At 33.6% G+C, this 14,206-nt stretch overlaps 1 protein-coding gene across 2 annotated transcripts; it reads left to right on the top strand.

Annotated features, from left to right (window-relative positions):
- Positions 8,088 to 13,913, top strand: LOC109357362. 2 transcript variants are annotated; one of them, XM_019601284.1, is made up of 3 exons: positions 8,088 to 8,483; positions 12,030 to 12,110; positions 12,208 to 13,913. In XM_019601284.1, exons 1-3 carry the CDS (start codon positions 8,399 to 8,401, stop codon positions 13,758 to 13,760), a joined length of 1,719 nt encoding a protein of 572 aa, XP_019456829.1. In that variant the 5' UTR covers positions 8,088 to 8,398; the 3' UTR covers positions 13,761 to 13,913. The 2 variants fall into 2 exon arrangements, with proteins under 2 accessions (XP_019456829.1, XP_019456831.1); XM_019601286.1 differs by lacking the exon at positions 8,088 to 8,483 and adding an exon at positions 10,917 to 10,989.

The raw sequence follows: 14,206 nt of genomic DNA, 5'->3' as shown, positions 1-14,206 counted from the left end.
TTAGAGATGTTTGAAATATGTTATTATATGAAGTCCCACATTGCCTAGAATTAGAATAGAGTAGAATATCAATATTATATATTGGACTCAAGTCCCTTGTTATAATGTGCACCAGATATAAGCACCTAATAGAAACACCTCATGGGCAGGTGGGCCCATGGGTGTGCTAGGGTTTGTAATCCTTATTCTCTAATAATATCTTGGTAGCCACTCAGCGCTCCTGGGGATGTAGGCACAATTGGCTGAACCTCGTTAACAAATTCTCTTGTTTCTTCTCTTATATTTATTCTATGCTTTTATTTGATTGTTTGTGGCCAATGCTGCGCAACGATCGCTTCCATTGCACCAACAGACATAGATGCATCTTTACCAATAACATGTTTATTTGCAAATGATAATCATGATGCACGTCTATGGTATAAGAGAAGTGCTCATATTCATATAGACCATTTGAACAAACTTATAAAGAAAGACTTAGTTGTTGGTTTACCAAAAATGAAGTTTGTTAAAGACATGCTATGTAGTGTTTGTCAAATGGGCAAACAAACAAAAACTTCTTCCAAACCAAAGCATGTGGTTTCTTCTGATAGACTATTGTAGTTACTACATATGGACTTATTTGACCCCTCAAGGACAAAACGTTATGGTGGTAACTACTATGCCTTCATTATAGTGGATGATTTTTCGAGCTACACTTGGACTCTATTCTTAGTGCATAAGAATTAGGCATTCAAAGCCTTTAGCATTTATACTAAAAGAGTACAAAATGAAAAATCACTTAAAATCGTTGATATAAGAAGTGATCATGGGGGAGAATTTCAAAACTCTTCTTTTGAAGAACTCTGTGATGATCTTGGTATCAATCACAACTTTTCTGCTCCTAGAACACCACAACAAAATAATGTTGTAGAGAGAAAGAATAGGTCTTTAGAAGAACTAGCTCGAACAGTGTTGAATGAAACTAACCTCCAAAAATATTTCTAGGAGATGTAGTAAGTACTGCTTGTTATGTTTCGAACCGAGTTCTCATAAGACCGATTCTCAAGAAAACTCCCTATGAACTCTTTAAAAGTAGAAAACTAAACATTTCTCATTTGCATGTATTTGGTTGTAAATGTTTTGTTCTAAATAATGGAAATGATAACTTGGGCAAGTTTGATGTAAAAGCAGATGAATGCATCTTCCTAGGCTACTCTCTTACGAGTAAAGCTTACAATTTTTTTAATAAAAGATCACTAGCCATGGAAGAATCTGTTCATGTATCTTTTGATGAAACCAATGTTGAGATAAAACATGTGATAACTCCTGATGAGGAGGAACTGTCAAGTACTTCTTCAAATGAAATTTCTATTATTGAATCTACAACTGATACTGAGCAATTAAAAAGGAATGATAGCCTACCATCTCAAGAGCAGCATACTCATTCAGATTTACCAAAAGAGTGGAGAACTCATTGATACCATCCAATTGACAATATTATTACTGAATTAAATACGGGTATCACAACCCGACGAATGCTTGATAAAGCTTATCTTAACATGGCCTTCGTCTCTCAAATCGAACCCTCCAATATTGATGAAGCAATCGAGGATGAACACTGGATTCTTGTTATGCAGGAAGAATTAAACCAGTTTGAGAGAAACGAAGTTTGAGAACTTGTTCGTAGACCTACAAATAGGCATGTTATTGGAACTCGGTGGGTATTTAGAAATAAATCTAATGAAAATGATATTATAGTTAGAAATAAAGCTAGATTAGTAGCCCCAGAATACAACCAGGAAAAAGGTATCGATTTTGATGAAACCTTTGCTCTGGTCGCTAGACTTGAAGCTATTAGGCTATTACTTGCATATGCTTGCTCTTTGAATTTTCAGTTATATCAAATGGATGTAAAGATTGTTTTCCTCAACGACTACATTCAAGAAGAAATGTTTGTTGAACAACCTCCTGGTTTTGAAGATTACAAACATCCTTCTTATGTCTACAAATTAAAGAAAGCTCTCTATGGCTTAAAGCAAGCTCCTCACGCATGGTATGATCGTGTAACTAAATTTCTACTTAAAAAAAGTTTCACATTAAAAAAATTAAAAAAAACAAAATTTCAAGAATGTCATAGAATTTCAAAGTCTAAGTTTGACAATATTTTTGAAAGAACACCATAGTATCTAAGTCCAACAATGTAATGACATTTTAACATCCAAGTTCGACAATAGTGACAAGCGAACATTTTGGAGCCTAAGTCGAATAACATAATTACATTTCAGCCTCTATGTCGAATATACTTTTGAGAGAACATTTTGGTATCTATGTCAAACAACATCCTAAAATTTATGCGTCTAAATTCGACAATATTTTTTGAAAGAACATGCTAACGTCTACGTCGATCAAGATAATAACATTTCAACATCTAAGTCTCATAATACTTTTGATGAAATGTTCTCCCATTGACATCCAACAATTAATAATATTTTGGTTTCTATGTTGCATCGAAGCCCCACAATGTCATTACATTTTAGCGTCTAAGTCTGACAATGCCTTTGAAAGTAAATATTTTTAATAAACATTTTAAAATGTTTATGAGGGAGGTCACGCTCCGTGTCATATATTTCCTCCTGACATGGGTTGAAAGGTAGCCACATTCATTAGTGCAGCCTTTTAACCCTATTAATTAATTATTCAAAAAGGTTTTATCAATTAATTTTAAAAATTATCTTTTAATTATATAATTAAGAAAAATTAATCTGTGGATTTAATAGTAAGATCACACATCTTGTCAATATTTTGTCCAATGTCTGAAGAACAGTCATTAATATCATCTCTGCCATCTCCAAAGTAGAAAGGTGATTTACGACCAATGTTGTCTCTTTTCTATTAATTTTCTTTCAATTAATTAAACTAACTTTTAATAAAAATGAGTATTAATATAATTTTTGTTTGTTAAATTAAATTGAGAGTTGAATAAAAATTGAAATTAGTATTATCTCTTTCCTTTCTACTGAGGTTGAGAAGTGTGACCATCATTAGTACTACCTCTATTATCTCCAACAGTATGGAGGGAAGTTTATGATATATTTCTTTTCTTTCAACCTCAATTAATTATAATTAAACCAACGTATCAAAAGTATATACTTATAATTGATAGTCATTAGGTAGTTAGCCTTTTTTATTCATAAATCCTAGTCTTAGGGATGTCCTATTCTTAAGGTTAGTTATTTTCATTTTTCCATGTACTGTGCCAGGAAATGTGGTTTTTCTGTTTCTGCTTCTATTCGTGTAAAAGGCTATAAAATGCCTTATGTTTGCTAAAGAATAAAGACAGTAAATTCTCTTCTTTTAAGCATTGTTTCATTCCAGTTTCTACATTTGGCATTAGAGCTTCGCAATGGGCCTGATTGTGAGTTACAAAGATTGCGTGTGAGAGTCTACAAATAGAATGGCAGACAAGTTTATGCAACGAGCTATTCTAAGATTTGATGGTCACTATGATCATTGGTCAATGATGATGGAAATTTTTTTTGAAAAGCAAAGAACTGTGGAGTCTTATCGAAGAAGGAATTCTGGTGTCAGCAATTGGAACTGCACCAACAAGTGAAGCACAAAGAAGAAGCATGGGCGAAGGTAAGCTCAAGGACTTGAAGGTTAAGAATTTTCTATTTCAGGCCATTGATAGAGAAATTCTGGAAACAATTCTTGACAAGGGGACATCAAAAGCAATTTGGGTATCAATGAGGCAGAAGTACCAAGGTTCCACAAGGGTAAAGAGGGCACAACTTCAAGCTCTGAGGAAAGAATTTGAGCTACTTACCATGAAAGAAGGAGAGAAGATAGACAACTTTTTGGGAAGAACTCTTAGTGTGGTAAACAAGATGAAATCAAATGGTGAAAACATAGAGCAAAGTATGGTAGTCAGTAAGATACTCAGATCATTGACTTCTAAATTTAACTATGTTGTATGTTCAATAGAGGAATCCAATGATTTGAGTACCTTAACCATTGATGAACTCAATTGAAGTCTTCTTGTTCATGAACAAAGGATGCAGGAACCTCAAGTAGAAGAACAGGTGCTGAAAGTTACTTATGATGATAGAGCTGGAAGATGAAGATGAGGAAGATCTTTCTCCTGAGGTGGAAGAGGAAGAGGACGTGAAAGACAGTTCCAAAATAAAGCTATTATTGAATGCTTCAAGTGTCATAAGCTTGGACACTTTCAGTATGAATGTCCAGAATGGGAGAAAAAGGCAAACTATGCAGAGGCAGAAGAAGAAGAGGAACTCTTGCTGATGTCACACATGGATCTGCACCAAACTAAGAAGGAGGAAATCTGGTTTTTGGATTCAGGATGCAGCAACCACATGACAGGAAACAAAGGTTGGTTCTCTAATTTAGAAGAAGGCATGTGTCAAACTGTAAAATTAGGGAACAATATGACAATGAATGTGATAGCAAAAGGAAGTGTTCGAATGCAAGTTGATGGTGTCACTTAAGTAGTTTCAGATGTCTATTTTGTTCATGAGCTTAAGAACAATCTTCTTAGCTTAGGACAACTTCAAGAAAAGGGATTGGCAATTTTGATTCAGAATGGAACATGTAAAGTATTTCACTCTGACAAGGGCCTAATCATGCAAACTAACATGAGTGGAAACAGAATGTTTTATGTGTCAGCCACTGCAGCACCAAGGGAGACCATGTGTCTACAAACTGAGCTAAAGAAAGAGGTCGGTGAACACGTAAATCTTGGATTTATGGATGACTTCACACGTAAAACTTGGATTTATTTCTTGCATGAGAAATCTGAAGCATTCCAAAACTTCAAGAATTACAAAGTAAGTGTTGAAAAAGAAGTCGGTGAACACATTGCCTGCTTAAGAACAGATAGAGGTGGTGAATTCACCTCGCATGAGTTTGAAGAATTTTGCAAAACTCAAGGCATTAGAAGGAAATTAATAGTAGCTTATACTCCTCAGCAAAACGGAGTTGCTGAGAGAAAAAATAGGACAATCATGAATGGTGTGAGGTCTGTATTGAATGAAAGACAAGTTCCAAAGGCATTTTGGGCAGAAGCTGCGAAATGGTGTGTGCATGTACAAAATCGAAGCCCAACCTCAGCAATTGAGAACACAACTCTAGAAGAAGCGTGGAGCACTATAAAACCTACAGTGAAGCATTTTCGAGTCTTCGGGTGTGTGGCTCATGTTCATATTCCAGATCAAAGAAGAACCAAACTTGAGGATAAGAGTAAGGTATGTGTTTTCTTAGGAATTAGTGATCAATCAAAAGCTTACAAACTACTTGATCCTATTTCCAAGAAAACTATTGTAAGTAGAGATGTAGTGTTTGAGGAAGAAAGAAGCTGGGATTGGAGAAAAACAAATGAAGAAAGAAAAGCTGATGTGTTGGTATGTGAAGATGAAGAAGACTACTTTGAAGAAGAAGAAGCTGAGAGTGAAGAAGAAACTGAGCCAAACGAAAATGAAGATGGTGAAGGAAGATCAATTGGAATCAGATCACCTGAAATTAATGAAAACTATGCTGATCAAGAAAGTTTAGTTCAAGGGAGGGCTTCAAGAACCACAAAAGAACCAGCATGGATGACAGATTATGTAACAGGGCCTGATTTGGATGAAGAAGAAAATCTCATGATGTTGATGGCTGAAAGTGAAAATGATCCAATCTCATTCCAGGAAGCACACAGAAGCACAAAGTGGCAAGAGGCAATGACAACTGAGATGAAGGCTATAGAAAAAAAAACACATGGGAGCTAACAGAGCTACCAAAAGGAGTCAAACCAATTAGAGTTAAGTGGATTTTCAAAACCAAACTCAATGAAAGTGGAGAAGTAGAAAAACACAAAGCAAGATTAGTGGCAAAAGGATATGCACAACAATATGGAATAGACTACACAGAAGTCTTTGCACCAGTGGCTAGACTCGATACTATACGTCTAATTATTGCACTTGCAGCTCAATATGAATGGGAAATATATCAACTTGATGTGAAGAGTGCATTTCTTCATGGAGAACTTAAAGAATGAGTCTTCGTTGATCAACCAGAAGGATTCATCAAAAAAGGGAAAAGAAGACAAAGTCTACAGGTTGAAGAAAGCATTGTATGGCCTTAAACATACATCTAGGGCTTGGTACAGCAAGATAGAGACATATTTTACTCGTGAAGGGTTTGAAAAATGTTCCAGTGATCACACCTTATTCACCAAGAAAGAAGGAAACAATACACTCATTGTTAGTCTTTATGTAGATGATCTCATCTTTACTGGAGGCAATAAGAGTATATGTGATAAATTCAAAAGCTCAATGATGAAAGAATTTGACATGTCTGACTTGGGAAAGATGAAATATTTCCTAGGCATTGAAGTAATACAAAGTAAAGTTGGAATATTTATCTGCCAAAGAAGGTATGCACAAGAAGTTCTTGAACGATTCAGCATGGGAAGCTGCAACTCTGTGAACAATCCTATTGTACTTGGAACACGATTGTCAAAACATGAGGCAGGAGCAGTTGGAAGTCTCATGTACCTCACGGCCACTAGACCAGATTTAATGTATGGAGTAAGCTTGATTAGTAGATTCATGGCAAATCCAAAATCATCCCATTGGCTTGTAGCAAAAAGGATTTTAAGATATATAAGAGGAACTACTAATCTTGGCATACTGTACAAAAGAGGGAGAGGAAATGCAGGACTTGTAACTTATACAGATAGCAATTATGCTGGAGATTTGGATGATAGGAAGAGCACTTCAGGTTTTATTTTCATTATGGGATCTGGAGCAATTTCATGGGCCTCGAAGAAACAGCCAGTAATGAGCTTATCAACCACAGAAGCTGAGTATATTGCAGTTGCACTGTGTGCTTGTCAATGTGTATGGCTTAGAAGAATCTTGGAGCAACTTGGAGCTGAAGAAAAAGGAAGCACAGAGATTCTTTGTGACAACAATTCTACAATTCAGTTGTCTAAAAATTCAGCTTTCCATGGACGAAGCAAACACATTGGAGTTAGATTTCATTTTCTCAGGGATCTGGTAAGTGATGGAGCTGTGAAACTGAATTTCTACAGCTCTGCAGAGCAGATTGCAGACATAATGACAAAGCCTCTCAAGTTGGAGCAATTTGTGAAGCTTCAAGGGATGCTTGGAGTAATTGATGCAGCTGAAGTTTAAGCTCAATGCAGATGCATTAGCTTAAGGAAGGGAATGATAGTCATTAGGTAGTTAGTCTTTGTTATTCATAAATCCTAGTCTTAGGGATGTGCTATTCTTAAGGTTAGTTATTTTCATTTTTCCATGTACTGTGCCAGGAAATGTGGCTTTTCTATTTCTGCTTCTGTTCGTGTAAAAGGCTATAAAATGCCTTATGTTTGCTAAAGAATAAAGACAGTGAATTCTCTTCTTTTAAGCATTGTTTCATTCCAGTTTCTACAATAAATATGTCGTCTTGATTTTCCTATTACGTCTAGAGATATATTTGAGCAAAATAAACTTTGTGAGACACCCTAATAAAAATTATATTATTTCTTTAATAATTAAATATGTAATTGTACAAGTTTAGGGTATAAATTAAATCCAAGTAATTATTGAGTGTATTGTTTTAATAAAGATGAACAATATGTTAATATACTCTCCAATCTGTATGCTAATCTCAAGCTTAAAACCGTAGTTTAATAACCATACTTTCTAAAGTGGGAATAAAAGAGAGTTTTCTATATTTTGTTTACAAAATTGTAATAACAGCTCCAAATTATTTAGAAGAAGTTGGAATTCATTATTGCTCTTGCTAAGTTGTGTCTGTAAAAAATCATGTTCCCATGTATCAAGCCAATCAAACACTACCAACTAGCATAAAAAGTTACTTTATCATTTTGAGGTTTTTTTCTAAGTAGATGACAATTTCTCATTGAGTTGGGACACAATAGAATACAAAAAAGTGGGATAGATGATCCCCATTCATATATCAATAATAGGGCAGCAATATGCTTTTATCCAAAACACAACAAGAAAGCTAGCAATACAAACAGAAAAGGTATCTTACTAAAAAAAATAAATACTACTAAAAACTGAATAGAAAGAAACAGATTAGGAATCATCACAAACAAAAAGGTTAGAAGGGAAAGTGACGAAAATGTCACACAACTTTTTCAAAGTACCCTTTTATTATTTTAAAGGGATAAACAGAGAACCACAAGAATCAAGCAATGACAAGAGCCAAAAAGCAAAGCAGTGGATCCACTCCAAACCCAACAATTTCCCCATTATCATTTATCTCTTAATAAAGCAGACTTGAACAGTAACAACCACAACAAAACTTTGTTCTTTACCTACAATCACTTTTAGCCACAACCAGAGTTTTGAGCAGATCTTAGGTTGTTGAAACAACCAAACAACCAAAGATGGGACTCATTGTAGTAATCATGTGTGCTTTGTTTCTTTGGACATTGCAGACAATGGGGGTTTATGGAGATGCAGAGTTTTCAGGTATTTTCATTGCCTTTAATTGTTACTCTCTATTGCACCAAAAAAAATTTGTTACTCTATCATTTTTTATTTTGCTTGCTTCCTTCGATTTTGCCAGTTTTTTTTCCCTTCTTTTCATTGATTTAGATCTATGGATAAGAAATGGTGCACAACTATTGCAATGTTAGGTTTGAATAGTTTGTACAACTATTGAGACTATGAATTAAATATTATATATGAGAATAAAGTATCTAATCTTGTAAGAAGATAAATTATCTCATTCAACTATTAAAATTATGACACATGTATTATTTAAATTTTTTTACAATAATATTACATATGTCATACTTCTATTGTCTAGAGGAGAAAAATTATCTAATAAGCTTGGAAATATTACCAATGTCATACAAAAACATATATAAGTTGAGAAAATAATATAGTTTAAGAAATATTTATATATAGACATATGAATATGTATTTTTATCTTGAATAAATCATCTAAAAAATCAATTTTAGTTTAAATATTTTATTTTATGAGTAAATCCTTTTACCAAAGTTAGATATATTATTTATATGAAGACATTTTTTGTCTCCAAAAATTATCTTTTTATATATTGCTATTTACGATTGGTCATAAAAATACTTAATTATTAAAATTATTTTAATTTAACTATATTTTCTCAACTAATCACTAAGAATAACGCATAGAATAACATACTTTTTAAGATAAGATATATGCTCTCAATAATTATAATGTAACCATTAATATAGAATTCATCTATGAGGAAAGAATTTATAAGTCAAATTATTAGAAATTTTACAATTTCCTCATCTTATTGAAACTAAATTACAATGATTGGTGCATAAAATTGTAGACCAAAATATGCCCATCTACTGGTCCCAGCATAACTGTTTTTTACCATAGTGATGATTTAATATGTGACATTTTCATAAATTATTTAAAAATGAATGTAACTCCGTTCTATTTTTTCTCTTCTAACTTTATTTCTTTTATTTATGGAAATAACACTGTCGTAGTGTATTTTACCGTATGATGTATGAAATATAACTTTGGTCTTGGCATATTCTAGGGTTGAGGCCATTGAAAAATGTATGCATCTATAATTTATCAAAAACTTCTAACTATGTGAAATTTAATATAAAAGTTTGGACAGAAATATTCATTTATAATTTTTTTATTTGAATATTTAGCATCATCTTCCTTAATATAGGGATTAGGGACTTCCACAAAAACTAACGTCCTAAGCCAATAACTCTTAAACTAATAATATGTATGTGTAATCTTAAGACAAAATATTAAGAGTTCAATTATTGGGACCAACACTTATTAGAAAAAACATCTATATATCCAAAAAAATATCGGTTTTTTACCCAAAAATATAAAAAATACTCTGAGTACCAAAAAAAATAACTCCTAAACTGGTACATGTTTTATTCTCAGTTTCTCACAGAAGACTAACACTAAGAACTCATGGAATCTCATCCAACTTTTGTCTTTACTACCAACTCATTTAAAGATATCTCGTGTTAAATAAAATTTATCAACTTAGGCTTTGATATAAACTAATAATTTAGATTAAAAAATAATATTTAACATACATAATAACTCGAAAGCTACAATAATTCACTAGTTATTTTCTATAGCATATTTAATTTATATAAATACAATAATTTATTTAAAAGATTATATTAAAAAATACTTTTTATAACTTATATAAAAATCTTCATATAATGTAGCTTTTATAAAAGAATCAGAAAATAACAAGAATAAAATATCTCATCTTAATATAAAATAACCAATACAGGTACATTTATCTGAGTTTAAGTGTTGTCATCTGAATTTTTTTCTTTTATCATTTTTTGGTAAATTTCTCCCTCTTTTGGCAAATTGGATTTTCATCTGTACGTTTAGTTCTAACTATGGAACTTATATCCGTGCTTGGCAAAGATCTAAGTTTTCTATCCTTAACTAAATTAAAAAACTCACTTACTTGAACTTTTAGAGATTCAATTATCCAAAACATTACGTGTTTCCTTATCAAGAATGTTCTTGCAGTACATGCAAAAGAAATTAGCAGAACCGTTGTCATATAAAGGATATTAAGATGTTTTTGTTCAACTTTTGATTGTTCTAATAGGGGAATGAATGAAGCGAAAACAATTCTTATATAAAAACTATGAGAACAATCAATCTGAGCCTTACAACCAGTCATAGATGATTAAACTTAAAAGTTAGTTATTGATCACATGATAGTCATGCATATATCATTTAATCTTGTCCATAGTAAGTTTTTCATTTCTCACGATAACACATTGTTCTCACATGAGTCGATCCAATTTTACTAGTTAATATAATGGACATAGCTAACCATTCACATAACCACACATAACAGAGCACCCTGTTTTGCATGTTTTCCTTCCTCTGTTCATATAAGTGCAGCACATACAATGATTATGATAATTTTAAAACCACCACGGGATATTCCATTTATAACAAGGTTAAAAGGTATTATACATTAAAATGAGGGTTCATGAAGCTTCCACTTAGTGGAGCAATCTTACTTTTGCATGTAGAAAGGTTATTTTCAATATTTGAATCCGTAACCTTATGGTTACCAAGTAGCATTCTTATCGTTGTGCTAGTGGATTTTCGTTAAAGAAGATTATTACTTTATTTATTGAGAGTATAAAAGAAATTTATAAAAAAAATTTATTTTCACAAAAGTTACATCTTAAAATAGATTTATATATACTTGGTGTTTTAAATTCCGATTGTGGTAACGGTTACTGCAATTGTGGTCATTGCAGCCGTTGCGATACGGATTGTGGCACGAATTATTTTGTGATTAAAAAAATATTTTTAAATTCAATGCAGCCTATGCAGCCTGAATACGGTCTAATGCGGTTGCGTTGCGACCCGATGCGGCCACATCATTGTGATTCAGAATCATACCACAATTGTATTATGATGTGGTTGTAGCAGTCACCACAACCATAATATTGTGCGGCCGCATCAGATGTGGTATGCACTTTAAATCATTGTATATACTTCATGTTAATACTAGGCAATAGCACAGTGCCATGAATTCTAGAATAGGACCCAATGAGTGTTTGCCCCACATCATAGTCAAATTGATATCCATTTTCATTGGAAGGGATGTAAAGAAAAGCAAGTTTTTTTCATGAAAAGCCTTGTGAATAAGTGATTTTGAACATTGGATAGAAGCTTAACCTATGTTGCCAAGCTAGCTTCCTTGTAAACACATCCTAGGAGCATCCCAAGTACATATTGTTTGTGTTTTTCTTCTGAAGAGTGAAGACCTTTCTACCTTCACAATTAGTCTTGAAGGAACATGTTTCTTGCAAAGCCCACTGGTATTATATAATCATCAATGATATTCTCACATCACTCTTTCCCACACTCATTTTTACATCTACTTTATAACCATTAATCAAAAAATGTTGCTTTGGAAACAACAATTGATACTCAAATCTTCTTTCATAAACTCAACAATGGTAATTTTCTTAACAAACATTGTTGTGCAGAGAATCTCTTCAAGAAAAATCAAGCCCTCCCAATTGAAACCACATTCAAGCTTCCAGCTGCAACACCTGTTTGGCCCCCAGGTACCTATTATATGATTGTGACTTTCACTTCTCCTTCCTGTGATACGTTCTAGTAAATGCATGCTCATACCCTCTTGTGTTGAATTTTCACATGAAGGTGGTAGTTTTGCAAATGGAATCATTGATCTAGGTGGCCTTCTAGTGTCTCAAATCTCAGCATTCAACAAGGTTTGGGCCAGCCATGAAGGTGGACCAGATAATCAAGGTGCGACATTGTTTGAACCGACCAGAATACCTCAAGGATTCTTTATGTTAGGTAGTTACAGCCAGCCTAACAACAAGCCTCTTTTCGGATGGGTACTTGTAGCGAAAGATGTGTGTTCAAGTACCACAAAATCCACTTTGAAGCAACCACTTGATTACACACTTGTGTGGAATAGTGCATCTCTGAAGATTAACCAAGATAGCCCTGCCTATATTTGGCTACCAACAGCACCTGATGGCTACAAATCTGTAGGACATGTTGTCACTACCACACCAAGTAAACCTTCCCTTGATAAAATCAGGTGTGTAAGATCAGACCTCACTGAACAATGTGAGACATATTCATGGATTTGGGGATCCAATGGCTTCAATGTCTTTGATGTAAGACCAAGCAATAGGGGAACGCAAGCTTCTGGTGTTCGAGTCGGAGCCTTTGTTGCACAAAATGGTGGGTCTACTAGCCCTCTATCTATTGCCTGTTTGAAAAACATCAATGGAAACACAAAACCTATGCCTAATCTACAACAAATTGAGGCAATTGTCAAGGCTTACTCTCCATCTATATATTTGCATCCTGATGAAGGATATCTTCCTTCTTCTGTAAACTGGTTTTTCTCCAATGGGGCACTACTATATAAGAAAGGGCAAGAATCAACACCACTCTCAATAGCTCCAAATGGCACTAACCTTCCCCAGGGTGGAAACAATGATGGTGCTTATTGGTTGGATCTACCAGCTGAAAATGCAAATAAAGAGAGGGTCAAAAAAGGAGATTTGCCAAGCTCCAAAGCTTATATACATGTAAAACCAATGCTTGGAGGAACCTTCACTGATATTGCCATGTGGGTCTTCTACCCTTTCAATGGTCCTGCAAGAGCAAAAGTAAAGTTCATCAATACTATTAAACTAGGTAGGATGGGTGAACATGTTGGAGATTGGGAGCATGTGACATTAAGGGTGAGCAACTTGAATGGAGAATTATGGCAAGTGTATTTCTCACAACACAATAGAGGTTCATGGATTGAAGCCTCTCAGATAGAGTTTCAAAGTTCTAACAAACCTGTGGTTTATTCTTCATTGCATGGCCATGCATCATACCCACATGCTGGTCTTAATCTTCTAGGGAATGAGGGAAATGGAATAGGTATAAGGGATGATAGTGCTAAGAGTGGTTTGGTTATGGATATGGAAGCATATGAGTTGGTTTCTGCAGAGTATTTGGGGTCAGTAGTTATAGAGCCACCATGGCTAAACTTTTTCAGGGCATGGGGTCCAAAAATAGACTATGATATAGAGAATGAGTTGAAAAATGCAGAGAAAATATTATTTGGGAAGCTAAAAAGAGAATTTGATAATATTGTAAGAGCTTTACCAAGTGAAGTGTTGAGAGAGGAAGGTCCAACTGGTCCAAAAGTGAAGAATAACTGGAGTGGAGATGAAGTTTGAAGTAGTGAAAACAAATTATTTTAGATTTGGTTTTTGTCAAAAAGCCAAAACTTGAAAATTTCTGAGTTTTATAGCAAAAAATTAGATTATCTTTGAACATGTCAGGTTGTAGTTTAATTGTTTCTCAAATCCAATATTAATTTTGGTTAGATAGATAGAAAAGTTCTTTGGATTGAGAACAAAAATTTGGATATTCCATGTCAAAAGGATAAAGTATGCAGTAGATAGAAGTATAGAGTGATAAATATTGATCAAACTCAGTTATAAATGATGATAATATAATAATAACTTTTAATATACAGATAAAATCAAATAAAATAAAACCAGTTAATTTCTAGATATCAAATATCATCTAACATATCCCTCAAGCTAAAATTTAGTAAGTTTTAATCTTATTACAAATAATTCATTTAAAAATAAAAATAACCAAATAGATATATTTGCTC

Source organism: Lupinus angustifolius, chromosome LG09 (genome assembly GCF_001865875.1).
Source record: "Lupinus angustifolius cultivar Tanjil chromosome LG09, LupAngTanjil_v1.0, whole genome shotgun sequence".
Classification (NCBI taxonomy): Eukaryota; Viridiplantae; Streptophyta; class Magnoliopsida; order Fabales; family Fabaceae; genus Lupinus; species Lupinus angustifolius.
Note: the sequence above shows the minus strand (reverse complement) of the source record. Positions and strands in the feature narration are given on the sequence as shown.